The following is a 15,596-nucleotide window of genomic DNA, read 5'->3' on the forward strand; positions in this document are numbered from 1 at the left end:
GTTGATGAAAGGAGTCATTTTTGTTATGAATAATTCTGTGTATAAATTTTTGAAAAAATCCATATTTGCTAAGCTTAAGATAGGGAATGACAATAAATAGTGCCTTGTACGAAGAATACGAAAAATAAATATATGCACTAGTTCGATGTTTTTGAAAAGTTGTGTATGTTTTCTTTTTATAATCTAAATTAGGACATCCCACTATATTTATGAACAATGACAATGTTTAATATAGCAGTACATATTAATGTACCAATTTATAAACATTTCCGACTTAACTATAACCATATTTATGCATGTATACCAATTTATAAACATTTCCCATCTAACTATAACCAACGTGTCAAAAAATACATCAGTATTCAGGGTAATAGGTACACACTGGTTTATAATTAGTCATCAGACCTTAATGTAGTCATTCTATTTCATATGCCCCTTTTTTAGTCTTATTAATTTACCAACAATGCTGGCATTACCAGCTGTATTTACAAAGAATATGCCATTATTCATTTGTGAGGAGGTATTGTCCTACACATAGCATTAATATTTTACACATGATGCCATCTTTTTTTACTAGTTACAAAGATCTAGACCTTGGAAAAAGTTGGGGAAAAAAACTATGACCCAGGTGTTAAAAATAACCTCTATAAAAACTGTATAAACATAATGGTTAGTGAATCAATTACGATATCATAATTCAAATCTAATAAAGAAGTTGAGTTGTTCATTGACTTTTTGACATGTGGTGACACATTTGATGTAACAGTTGTTTCATGAACCAAGACACATACCACAATCATGATGCAACACCATAGCACGAGTTTACTCACGTAGTAAATATTTACAGCACAAGTCTACTCACGTAGGTAGTAAATATTTACAGCACGAGTCTACTCACGTAGTAAATATTTACAACAAGAGTTTACTCAAGTAGTAAATATTTACAACAAGAGTTTACTCACGTAGTAAATATTTACAGCAAGAGTTTACTCACGTAGTAAATATTTACAACAAGAGTTTACTCACATAGTAAATATTTACAACAAGAGTTTACTCACGTAGTAAATATTTACAACAAGAGTTTACTCACGTAGTAAATATTTACAGCAAGAGTTTACTCACGTAGTAAATATTTACAACAAGAGTTTACTCACGTAGTAAATATTTACAACAAGAGTTTACTCACGTAGTAAATATTTACAACAAGAGTTTACTCACGTAGTAAATATTTACAAGAGTTTACTCACGTAGTAAATATTTACAGCAAGAGTTTACTCACGTAGTAAATATTTACAACAAGAGTTTACTCACGTAGTAAATATTTACAGCTCGAGTTTACTCACGTAGTAAATATTTACAACAAGAGTTTACTCACTTAGTATTTGTCAGGTATGTTTACACATGCTGAAATTGACTGGCATTAGTTTACTCACACAAAGTAATATAGAGTAGATATAACAATGTCGTTCTGTCTTTAAACCGCAAACTAGAGGTACTGATGTTGCTTCATGCTACATGTACACATACAGTGTAATATATGATTTGGCAAAATTAAAATCTAGAAAAAGCCTCATACAATAGTCATACCATACAACAAATTTTCTTTAATCTTAATTTACTCTTCTAGAATGAGTCTGTAACATAAAATGTGGTATGATTGGCAATAAGACTAGTCTTCACCCGAGACTAAATGACAAAGAAGTTAACTACTATAGGTCACAGTATGGCAATTAACAATGAGAAAAACCTCAACCATATAGTAAGGTATAAAAAGCACTGAAATGACAAATGTAAGCCGGCGTTAGCCAATAAAGGAGGTACAAACAGTCAAGTTTTCCAATGCCTTTATTTCTCAATCTGACACCAACCTTCCCCCTATCTTTTTCCAAATACTGCCATTCTACCAAATTCATCCTATCAACTATTATTATAAGATCCTACACATGAAATTTGTTTTTAAAATGCATTTGAGGAAGTCAAACAATAAAAAAGCTTTCTCAAACTGGCAATTGTTCGTGTAAAAGTAAAAAAAAATGTGAAGAATTGCTCCTGAATTTATTATCGACTTGGTTGAGGACTCTATTGAGCAATGATAATTCTACCCTGTGTTTGTTTAGCGATGAGTGTAGTTTATGACTTATATTGATTATTTTCATATTAATATATGTCCGGAGGGAATAATGTTGCTATGACGAAGCTGGTAATTCATACAATGGCTTTTAAAGGTCTGGTACCAGCAGCCACTTCTCACTATCCTTAATCCAACTCATTGTAAAATTCATGCTATTGTAGACAGCCATTTAAAAAATGTACGGGTTTTTTTTACAATTGATTATAGTTTTTGAAGGCAATTGATTAACAAGCTTTTCTTGATCCATAGTGGTTTCAAGCGAACTTCAAAGGAATTTTCATTTAGGCAATTTGTAAACTTTGAATTGTGGGAAGATTGTTATATTGGCAATAAAATGTGTGTAAACCTACTGAATTTAATTGTCCACTTAGTTCATGCCTCCTACTCTAATGAATTTCATTAACTTGATGACTATTTTATCATGGATATAACGTAATCTTCATTAATAACAGGTTATAAAATCTTCATGTTAGATATCATAATCTTCATTTTCGACTGTTTGATATAATTTAAGAATATAAGAAAAAAACTTAATGATATTGTCAAAAATAATCAATCAGGGTTCAAATTAGTGTGGGTCCTAGGTTTTTCCTAGGAGGGGACTTGTCCTTTTTTTCTGATTTAAAGAGGACTTTTCATTCAAAAATTTTCAATGGTGCTTGACCGTTTATCAATTTAAGAAAACTTTCACCCCTAATTAATGCAGTTTAATCTGCAATAAGGATTGTCTGTGCTGTTGAATCTTAATGAATATGTCATGGTAACCAGAACCATAGATTTTTTTGTCATTCTGATGATTATGCAGTTTGTTAATAGAATGTAAGAAAGACAAATAGTAAATTCATTATTCTTTGTTAAATTGACATTGGTTTCATCAATGTATTCTATGACTAACACAAACATAATCATTATTTGGAAGAAAGGATTAATATCTGGCAAATACCGGACTTCTTTTTCCATCGTTTATGTTGAAATATCTCAGTTTTTCATATTAAATTGTAGCCTATGTTGGTCTTTTAAGCCAATCACCCAGACTTTCCCCGACACTGACATAGGATGACAGTAAGAGCGGTGACGACTCGGATTTCAATACCAGCAGCTAATTGAATCAGCCCTACCAATGACAGTTTTATCATACTCCGAATAAGTCAACAATCTAAAACCGTTTTATAAAACAAATGAATAGATATTGATCCATTATGGTAACAGAATTACAAATGAAGAAAATAGCCATAGAGGTAGAAATGAAGTGTTCTTGATGGCCATATAGATATATTTAATCAATCACAGAATGAAATGATGGTCAGAAAACGGAGAATGTTCTACTAATAAATTGTCATTCCCTCTTAACTGCGACTGTCAACTTATGTCCTACCAGAACCCAAGTCATATTTTGTCAAAAAGACATAGTTCACACATACATTTTCTGAATGAAGTTTGAATCTTGTGTTTTATATTAAAGTTGTACTAAAATGCTTCTTCAATTTTAAATAAGGATAAAGGACAAAATCAGCCATTAAATGTATGTAATTTCTCCTTTACATCAATTTTACAATTATGAGGAGAAAAACAAAACCTGAAAACACCAGAAAACCAATTTAATTTATAAGGAAGTATATTTGATGACCCCCTGGGGTCAGACCCTTGTAAAATGATAATATGTAGTTTATAAAATTGCAAATCATTTATCAGCGTGAGCCATCAATATTAACAAACATATTACGTTTCTGTTTTAGAAATCATACGATCTTCACAGCTTTATTCTAATATGGCCTAAAGATATTGTCGAAGGAATGTTTTTTAAAACATTTTTGAGGTTTGTAGTTTGCTGAATACTTGTAGATAGAATCATACCATGGATGTATAAATTGGAACCACAGTTTCAATAATAAAATTATAAAATCTCTAATTTGTTTTTCTCTGAAAGTAATTCTGACCTTCGATTGGGTCTAAAGAACAATAGACATATAAATATTAACTTGTAAATTGACATCTATCTACTTTATCAACCCTGTCAAATATCGGGAAGGACATAGCCAAGCTTTGACAAGAAACTTGGGGAAAATTGTCAACTGAATCAATATTGCCAAGTATTTTTCTGTGATGATGCTTTCTCCTTTAAAACCTATTATTTAAATTCCATGTACAAATGTAGATGTGTGAGTTAGGACTATTTATTTTTACAGTAAAAGATAGAAAATTTTGACAAACAAGGGTCATATTGTCACATTGTCTGTAGGTGTCCAGAGAGGTTTATTATTTTGATTAAACAAGATGTACGTTATGGTAAAAGTTAAAAAAGTTAGAAAAGAATATTGTCTATGGAAGTAAGGTGATAAAATAAGTATATATCATCATATATTTTCACTCAATAGGTTATTATATCAAAATTGTCTTTTTTTTAGTGTCAGAATAACCATTCATTGATTGTTGTCCTTAATGTTTCATATCTGTATTTAAAGAGTCCTATAAATGAAAAGAAAAATGTTCCCTATATGAACAGGTGCCCTTTGAACAAATAGTCTTCAGACAAGGGTGTATAATATGGGCAGTCATTTTCTATATAGAGAGAAAAGTCATTATTTAAATTCAGGTCAAGTTTAGTACATTGCTATATTCAATTTTTTGTACAAAGGAAGTCATAAAATTTGCTGATTCCAGAAAAAAAAATGTATGGACTTATACTCAGAAACTGCATTGTCCCTACCGGAAATTCTATTATTTTTATAATTATAAACTTGAAAATGCATTTTTCTTATCATATATTTGCAAATAAAAGAATAGAGATTGTTTCTTTCCCCTTTATATTTAAACATAAATTGTAAACATTTAAAAATTCCAATAAATACTGGGGTGTTTTCATTCCAGTATGGTATCTTTGCCCGATTGTCGTATTTATGATGTACATTGTTTTGTTTTGAAAGAGTTTTTTTTTTTTTATAAAAGAAAAGTGCATTTTCAGATGACCGTATATAAATGCATGCTTTGTACTTAAAACTAGATGTGTACTTACTTCCTTCAGCGGCAATGGATTGGTCCGATGCCATCAGGACTGTAGCGACGATGAGTAAAAACCACATGGTGACAGAGCTACAGTCGGATTATCTGTAAAAATGAGAAAATAAAAAAAATTCACAACATCAAAGTTTTTACCCAAATACCCATCCACCACAATGGGGTTAGTAAGTTGACAAATTTAGTAGTTCCTATGTTGTATTAGTGGTTAGTAGATTAAATAGTACTTTTAGACTGAACAAAATCTGTACTGGAGCAAGTATGTATTCCTTAAGCGTTTTATTTTTTATATTCCGTGCCAAGACAATTGATCCTGTAGATATAATTTGCTATATTCATCCATTCATCATGTTGATTATAAATTCCGAATATAATTCCAAAATAAATAAAATGAAAATATCCACTGCAGCAGACTTCCAATTAATTTATGAAATAATTTCCATAAAATTCTCCATAATTGTTGTAGTGTTGCACGTTTTATGACAAATTCTTTTGAAGTTTTAATTGTCAAAAAATTATAAAACTATATTTCTGTAATAAATGAAAAATTTCGCTGATGTAAAATTATACGTGCATTCATATAATCCTTGAATTGTCAACCGCACATGTATTAATCCTTTATTTCACTATGACATCAATACCAAAAGGAACATTGGTCAAGTCAGTCTGTTCGCTGCCTCCCAGCTTGTTGTCTGTTCTATTGAATAAAGTCTGGAACAGCTAGACAGCCAATGACACAAACTGTTGAATATCTAAATTAAGGTGACAAACAGTCGTCAAACGAGGTCCAAGTTCTGTCTCAAGAATTACCTTTATCTCAAGGTTGTCAAATGTTTGAGAATTTTATCATTTTGATGATTTTATTGTAGATGATAATAGGATCTAATTCACTGTGTACACACTAAAATTCTTCATGAATGAATTAGTACTCCTATGTCCCACAGGGTTTATATATATATATATAGGTCACTCACACAGGTATATTACTTTATTTACCTTTATTTACCTGATTTAACAACACCTGAATTTTAAATCCCTTTTTTATATTAAAATTTCCAAATCACATGGTTTTCCTTGTAACTTTTAGTCCATATTTCTCCTTTTTCTGAAACTATTCCACACAAAACAATGTTCCGGTGACAATTTTAGCTCATGGTTGAATTTTGCATTAAGTCAATCCTTGTATAGTAGAACCAACTTTACTTTATCTGATCAGCCAATCAAAACAGTGCATGTAAATACCAGTCTGTCCTTGTCATCTGTCATCTTGTACTGTACATGTGGACAAAGGGAGAGAACTCCTCAGGTCAAAATCATTTGCTCTAGTACAGATTTTGTCCAGGTGTGAAATTAAGTTGACAATTCAGTCAGGTACAAAAGATCAATAAAGGTGAAAATCAATTAATTGACTTGTGAAAAATAGAAATTTGTAATCCAATTGAAATTAAATCTAATCTACAATTTGTCAACAAACCCTCAAGAACAATACAAATATAATTTAATTTACATATGTTACTAGACAAATAGTAATCTAATTAATTTCTGAATTTATCAATGGCATAATATGTGCACATAATTCATTGCAATTCTAAATTGTAAATAACGATAATTATCAATGGCATAATATGTGCACATAATTCATTGTAATTCTAAATTGTAAATAACGATAATTCAAAATGAAAAAATTTTGAGATGATATTGTTTCTGTAATTAACTTTGCATGCATTGCTTTACTGATAATGAAAACGTTTTTATGGGATGAACAAAATTCTTTCTTTGAGAGATTGTTTTCTATATTGTAAAAACCTTATATTTTTGTATGTTTATTTTTATTCTCTACTTTTTGTGTAGTGATTTGTCTACATTTTAGTCCATGTATAACCTTAAGCAGTGGATGTTAAACATTTAGGTTCACTTTCTGTATCTGTGTTAATTGGTTTGTGAGAATAAAGTATCTATCTGTAAAGAAGGGTGACATAATTTTAAATAGTTAGACAAACCAAACAATACAAATAAAGGCTATACTTTGAATAATATAGTGCTCTAAGAAACTTGGAAAACTAAGGACAAGTTTTTTTTAATAGTTACATGTTGAATTGTTGAAGACAGCATTTTGTTCTTCAGATGTATTTTGGTTGTGTTGTTGGGTTGCTGTTTCATTGATATATACCCTGCATTTTTAATTCTTTGTCCATAATATTTTAAAGTATATTTTACCACTGGACATTGTGCAAGTAACAATCAATTAATCCTTGAAGAACCTGAATAAAAGCTTGGTTATATACTGTATTCTATTTAATATAAGATGTTGACCCTAAGATATGTATTTGACATTTTACCCACACCCCTTTCCTTCATGTAATTGGCACATGGTGTTGAAGTTTGTTTTCTGATATTATTATTACTTAGAGCATATTTTATGTAAATCTTATAAGACTTTGTCATTATTGTCTTGTAAGGTTACTGTGGATTCCTTTTTTTCCTGGGTACCAATTTTTTGAGGATTGAGGAAAATTTACATTTTCGTGGATATTTAATTTTGTGGTTTTGCCAAAGTCTGCAGAATTCATATAAAAAACTTGTTATGCATTGTACTACATTGGAAATTAAAAAAAAAAAAAAAAAAAAAAAGGAATTAAATTTTGTGGATCAAGGGTAACTTTGAAATCCAAGAAAATTGGTATCCAACAATAATAATGAATCCACAGTAATGCATATTCATAACTTAAAATGGTGAAGTATACTTGATTGCTACTTTTATCTTTAAACAACCATTTCCTAGCTCACTATAGGGTATTGGTTTTGTTCATTGTTGAAGAAGGTACAGTGACCTATAGTTGCTAACTTGTATGTGATAAGTTACTAATGGAGAGATGTCTGATTGGAAATCATACCGCTTCTTCATATTATGTGGGGTTGCTGTCCTAATGACATTTGACCCTTTTATCTCCTTTGACTTTTTATACTTTTGGTAATATTTAAGAATTGAATGCTTCTTTTTGTAAATTCATTGGGGTGTAAAAGCGTTAACCGAAGTACATTTTGTATGAAGCGCGGAAGCGCTTCATTCTAAAAATGTGCGCACGGTCAACGCTTTTACAACCCTATGAAGTTACAAAAAGAAGCATTCAATACTTATAATTACATTTTTTAGCTATGATCAAGAAACAACGAATTTTATATTTTTTTATTTTATTCACCTGTGCACTTTATTGTGGGACCACGTGTTATCATGAATAAAAAGTTTTATTGAGTGATGCAATTGCTTACGGAATAACACATGATGTGCTGTTAGCCAATCAGAATAAAGTATTATGATCAAACATACATCTAATGTAATTATTTCTGGTACAAATCTGATTTGAGTAAGCGTTTGATAGATTATAGGTTTTTATATGATATTTGCCAGATTTTGTGAACTGACTGCTGCAGCAATATTTTGTATGATTTTTGTAATGAAAGGGGACTGAACTCTATCTTACCAGGACATGGATTTTGTCAGTAAATCATCCAAACTGTTACATCATGCTGAAAATAGACAAAAAAAGGTGTTAAATGGACATAAGCAACAACAACAATAAAAATTACAACCAACAGCATGAATTAAACCATAAACATTTGTTTATCATGCTCCAAGACTTAGAACTCCTAATTTGTTCTTTAAAGGTTTCATTTTTACAAATCAAAGGGTTAACACAAAGGACCTCACAGTTAACACCAAGAATAATACCGCTATGATTTAACAATGTTAACATTATCTGAAAAATTAACAACCCTTTCAGTTTACAAACATGGTAATTTAATAGTGGTGCGTCTGAAAATCTGTAAATAGTAAAGCTGCACTTTATTGTGCATACACGTATTAACATTTAAATATATTGTCAACATTAATTACCCATGTGAATCATCACGAAGATTACAAACAAACCCCACTGTTTAAATCCTCTTTTATCAACGTAAGTCTTTAAACATATAATACACTTCATCATTAAAGAAAGAAAAAAAAAACATTTTTCAAAAGCAAATATAATTTTTATATCTCTATGAAATATGAATTCATAATCATGCATAAGTCATTTTCTGAACAAAGAAAAAAATGAATAAAATTTATACAATGAGAAATATTGACAATAAATTTAAAAAGCATTTGAAAAGTAAATATTTGATAAAATTGCTGACTGTAGATCTATACCTGTAAAATGTGAAGGTACTCCAAATATTTTTTAGTTATAAATCGTGACCAAATGTAAAAGCCTTAATACAATAGTATTGATCTTAGGAGAGCTAGGAGAATTTTTCGTGTGACTCATACTCCGTTCTCAAGGCAAACAATAGAACTTTATTTAAACTTGATTCTAGATACCAAAAAATGTAAGATTATTTTTCTTCATTCTACACTGCAGAAAAAACGTTAACTGGACCTTTTGAAAAGGTAACCAGTCTTAAGTTCTTTGGATAAGGGTATTACATGGAATTTAAACTATTCAAAATTTGAAGATTTTAAAAAGTGATTTAAATCCTGTGTGTTATGCAATATGATTTATGCAAAATAAATTAACATTTTTCTTATCTCTTATTGATAACCATATCTTTTTAATTTATTTCAGATATAAATTTCAGGCCTGAACAAATTCAAATGCAACCCACCAGACTAAAGTATTTTGGACTACATTAAAATGTATTTTGACACTTGAGGATAACAATTCTGACTGAAACTAGACCCTTAAAAAGAATTTATCATAGCTATGGAGTGACACAGCAATCTCATAACTCATAACTTAATGAGAGAAGGAGGGATTGGATGGAAGAAAGTGTAACATCTTTTAACTCATGGAAATAGTGAAAAAAAGGGGGGGGGAGATGGATGAATAGAATGAGTTGAACATCTCTGAACTAATGGGAAAAGGGGGATTGGATGGTTAGAATGAAAGTTGTGAAAAGTAAGGGGGAGAAGAGGGGGGATTGAAAGTCTAACATCTCTCAATTTAATTGTGGGATTGCATGAAACTTACCATTATCGATAGACATTATGTGCTGACTTGACAAATAAATTAAAGAAATTAATTTATCATCAAATTTGAATGTTTTACATTGCACTGTCAAAATGGCAGAGGGATTTTGATACATTAAATTAAGAAGATATAATGGTAAAATTACCAATGAGAAAACTCTGCACCAGAGATCAAATGACTAAGTTTAAGGTTACTATATGGCCTTCAACAATGAGTAAAACTTGTACTATATAGTTTGCTATCTAAGGTCCTGAAACGACAAATGGAAATTAAATAAAATTGAGAAAACTAATGGCCTGATGTCTGAGCCATTTGAGAGAACCATCAAAGAAATAATATCCAGTGTGTGGAAATCGGAAACTTACAAATGTTTTCAAAAAATTCTACACTACTCATATTTCAAGATTCTTTAACATCAGTTATTTAAACATAGTTGTCTAGTTAAATACACCTAAATATTCGCCTAAAATGTTAGACAATTTTTCACTTAACAAGTTCAAAAATGAGCATGTCTGATTATGTAATGGATAGGACACACCCAATCACTGTCAACAATCAAATGTACATAAGTCAACTTTGATAAAATCATTTTGTATGCATGTTGACATAACATTTCTATCAGGTTTACATTTTACTTGTTTATGGTAATTTGTCATCAGTATTACGAGGTGTTGAATGTATCTATGTCTTCAAATATCATATTATTATGATGCCCTTTATGGGTTCTTGATTAGATTAATAAAATTCTTATTATTCTACAGCTTAGGGACCACATACAGTGTTTATACATACATGTATCATGTAATACATTTTCTTAAAAGAGCCAATATAAAATTTAGAAGATGTGGTATGATAGCCCGTGAATAGAACAAATCTCCACCAGACAACAAATGACATAGAAGTAAACTTCTTTATATCGAAATACAGCCTCCAACAACTAGCAACATTACTCCCATAGAAAGATATTAAGGTCCCTGAATTGACATACGTAAAGCATTTCAATAACAAAACTAGCCAACCTTTAGATTCATTTTTTTTTTATTCTTTTGAAGAAATTTAGTCCTCACTTTAACTTTTAAATTTTATGTAAAATTAAATGTATGCTGGATTATTCATTATCATATAAACATACAGATAATCCGAAATGTCCATCATACTGTTCTATTTATAGGACTGATCATATTGCCAATATAAATAAATAGGTCCAGGATCTCTGGCCTACATCTCAATCTGCAAGGGCAGACTGATTAAATGCCATTTATATTTGCATTAATTTAGATTTAAAAGTGTGTTTTATCAACTCAAAGGGAAGCAAATCCAACTCAATTTAAACTTCATAGCATTATCAAATAGAGTTATCTCCCATACAACATTATCTTCACAGATATTCTCTTAGTCATTTTTCAATATTTCCCCCAAGATGTTAAATTAACATTCAGGAATGCAGAAAATTGGTAGTTTTTTTCTGTACTGGCTTCATTGATGCAAAAAGTTTTACATTGATTAAATTAAATCTTTTGTAAAACAAAATCAATTACCAAGATTTTAAGAAGAAAAAACAGCTTTCATTCATTAAAAAATCTATAATTATAATGGAAACACACAACAGATCAATAATGGAAGAAAAATCTTATAAATACATTATCAGCAATAGAATTACAAGATTTTCACACCAAAATTAATTTCCATATCTAAATAAGATGAATCTGTCGAAGACCAGTCCATCAATATATAATTCTCTAAATAACAACAAACATCAAAATATGACACAAGACATCCATAGAGAAGATTTCTTACTTGGGACAGCAATGTTTTATAAATTCTAAAGCCTCCCCCTTTTAATTGAATATACTTTAAGATAACTGTTACTTCTCTAATTATAGATGTTAATGCTGTTCTATAGTAAAGAATGTCTTATTTCTTGGTTGAATCCAGACAAAAAAATCAATATCAATTTTCCACCATAATTAGATTATTGATATACAAGTTCATAACATGTGATTTCTGATGTTCATTCTATTAGAAAGAACCTTATCAAATTCACTGTTTAGAAAAGACATAAGTTTTACTTAATACATTGTGTATATCTTCTCAGAATTTACCTAAACCCTTTTTTTATTGCACAATTTTTTGTCCATAGATATAAGAAGATGTGGTATGGATGCCAAAGAGACAACTCTCTATATCTGTTCCCCCCCCCCCCCCCTTTTTTTTTGTTTGGCCTTTTTTCTTTTAGAAATCAATAGATAAGATAGAATGATTATGATAACATCAGTCCAATCTGATGGTGTTAAGATTCCTCAATAGTCTCTTTCTCATCCCCCTTTTTTATGTTTGGCCTTTATTCTACAGAAATCAATAGATAAGATAGAATGATTATGATAACATCTGTCCCATCTGATGGTGTTAAGATCCCTCAATAGTCTCTTTCTCATCCCCCTTTTTTATGTTTGGCCTTTATTCTACAGAAATCAAAAGATAAGATAGAATGATTATGATAACATCTGTCCCATCTGATGGTGTTAAGATCCCTCAATAGTCTCTTTCTCACCTCCCCCCTTTTATGTTTGGCCTTTATTCTACAGAAATCAAAAGATAAGATAGAATGATTATGATAACATCTGTCCCATCTGATGGTGTTAAGATCCCTCAATAGTCTCTTTCTCATCCCCCTTTTTTATGTTTGGCCTTTATTCTACAGAAATAAATAGATAAGATAGAATGATTATGATAACATCTGTCCCATCTGATGGTGTTAAGATCCCTCAATAGTCTCTTTCTCATCCCCCCTTTTTTATGTTTGGCCTTTATTCTACAGAAATCAAAAGATAAGATAGAATGATTATGATAACATCAGTCCAATCTGATGGTGTTAAGACCCCTCAATAGTCTCTTTCTCATCCCCCCTTTTTTATGTTTGGCCTTTATTCTACAGAAATCAAAAGATAAGATAGAATGATTATGATAACATCAGTCCAATCTGATGGTGTTTAGACCCCTCAATAGTCTCTTTCTCACCCTCCCCCCCCTTTATGTTTGGCCTTTATTCTACAGAAATAAATAGATAAGATAGACTGATTATGATCACATCTGTCCCATCTGATGGTGTTAAGATCCCTCAATAGTCTCTTTCTCACCTCCCCCCTTTTATGTTTGGCCTTTATTCTACAGAATTCAATAGATAAGATAGAATGATTATGATAACATCTGTCCCATCTGATGGTGTTAAGATCCCTCAATAGTCTCTTTCTCATCCCCCCTTTTTTATGTTTGGCCTTTATTCTACAGAATTCAATAGATAAGATAGAATGATTATGATAACATCTGTCCCATCTGATGGTGTTAAGATCCCTCAATAGTCTCTTTCTCACCTCCCCCCTTTTATGTTTGGCCTTTATTCTACAGAATTCAATAGATAAGATAGAATGATTATGATAACATCTGTCCCATCTGATGGTGTTAAGATCCCTCAATAGTCTCTTTCTCATCCCCCCTTTTTTATGTTTGGCCATTATTCTACAGAAATCAATAGATAAACTGGATGACAGTTGAACAGAGAATAAAATATCATAAGTTAGTGATGACATTTAAGTGTATTAATAATGATGCCCCATCATATCTTACTAACAAGTTTCATTATGTTTCAGACAGAAATCCGTACCCCTTGAGAAATGCTGTTCAAGGAAACCTCATACTCCCTAAACCAAAAACAGAATTATTCAAAAAATCTTTTATGTATTCTGGACCATTCTTGTGGAATAATTTGCCAATACCGTTAAGAAATATTACAAATATTAATTCTTTCAAATACAAAATAACAGATCATTTATTGAAATCAACCTAGCTGTATAAATAATATAAAAAACTGATCATGTCATCATGTTTATTTTTTCATCACATTTTATCAAGTTGTATTGAACATTATTATCACACTTGACTTTTTATGCTAATGTATGTATGCAATGTACTAGTATATGTTTGTGTTTTGTTTGATTTTTCATTACGAGGGCCTCAGGGAAGATTAGTTATATAGCTAACTGTGTAACCCTCTTAAAATAAAGTATTGTTGTTGTTGTTGTTGTTGATAAGATAGAATGATTATGATAACATCTGTCCCATCTGATTGTGTTAAGATCCCTCAATAGTCTCTTTCTCATCCCCCCTTTTTTATGTTTGGCCTTTATTCTACAGAAATCTATAGAAGATAGAATGATTATGATAACATCTGTCCCATCTGATGGTGTTAAGATCCCTCAACAGTCTCTTTCTCACCCCCCCCCCCCCTTTTTTGTGTTTGGCCTTTATTCTACAGAAATCAATAGATAAGATAGAATGATTATGATAACATCTGTCCCATCTGATGGTGTTAAGATCCCTCAATAGTGTCTAAGATCTGGCAAAAGTCTCAGTCTTATTTATTAATGGAGTCATTAAAACACTAGCCAGTAGCCTCATACACAAAAACAATCCAATAACATTTCAATGTCTACTTATTGTAACTTGGTAAATTGGGAATAATTAACATGCAAATATTCCTGTGAAATTTCTCAGGTGCCTTGATCTTTACCAATCTTTAATGAAATGTCTAAATTTTGTATTCATTAGACAAAATATTACATAAGGTATTCAAACCATTTTTAGAGAACAAATTTCCCTCCAAGTAAAAACTACCAGTATAAGAAGTTAACAGTTTTCATCGAATATCTATCATTTATTTTTTTCAATCTCTAATATGTTAAATCATTTTCAACTTTTTTTCCCTCATCAATTGTCTAATTTGTCATATTTCACGTATATATTGAAGTAAATTACAGTAATACAAATACAAAATCCTACATCTTGTCAACACACAAAAGCTTTAATCAAAATTTGCATTCTTAGATCTTATTTTCAAAATCAATCAAATTTTAAGATTCAAATTCAAAGAATAAAATGATCTATAAATAACTTTGCCTTGAGAACTAAAATCGGATTTCAATACTGAAGCAAATAAAAAGGATGATGAGTCACATCTCTCAATTATTCAAAATCCATAATTATCACATTTTTTATTCCTTCTCCTAACAACTTTTGTAGTCATAGCAACACAATCAAATCCATTATTTCCCATCAATAATCCTAAATATCAAGTCAAAAGGAGACAGATTTTAAAGAACAATTAACCAAGAATATAACATTATTTCTATTGTCTAGTTTGTGACACAGAGTTAATTCATGATGCCGGTCATTTCTTCATTTTACTTCAGTTAAGCAGTAATATATTCTTAATCGTAACAATTACTTAAAATGAAACCCTAATTAATTTGACGTTTATATGTAATTTTGACTTTTTGAATTTTTAATAAACTTTCTTTCAAGTTCCTAGCTGTTTAATTAATTTTCTGCAATGCATGTTTATACAAACACAGAATAAAATGTTTTATTGATTTGTAATATTC

The 15,596-nt window shown here is 30.4% G+C and overlaps 1 protein-coding gene across 26 annotated transcripts in view; it reads right to left on the reverse strand.

The window, feature by feature from the left end:
* The window catches only part of LOC139521208 (receptor-type tyrosine-protein phosphatase S-like), a 151,906-nt gene that overhangs the window by 81,935 nt on the left and 54,375 nt on the right, over positions 1-15,596 (reverse strand). For 21 of the 26 annotated variants that reach the window (XM_071314585.1, XM_071314596.1, XM_071314732.1 and 18 more), the window contains 2 exons: positions 8,629-8,674; positions 5,145-5,236 (listed from right to left, as the gene is read on the reverse strand). In XM_071314585.1, coding sequence (XP_071170686.1) covers positions 5,145-5,211 — 67 coding nt within the window. In that variant the 5' untranslated portion in view covers positions 5,212-5,236; positions 8,629-8,674. Of the gene's footprint in view, positions 1-5,144; positions 5,237-6,142; positions 6,533-8,628; positions 8,675-9,338; positions 9,445-15,596 lie in introns of those variants that run through there. The other 5 variants (XM_071314607.1, XM_071314618.1, XM_071314626.1 and 2 more) reach the window with 5 other exon arrangements.

This window comes from Mytilus edulis, chromosome 1 (genome assembly GCF_963676685.1).
Source record: "Mytilus edulis chromosome 1, xbMytEdul2.2, whole genome shotgun sequence".
Classification (NCBI taxonomy): Eukaryota; Metazoa; Mollusca; class Bivalvia; order Mytilida; family Mytilidae; genus Mytilus; species Mytilus edulis.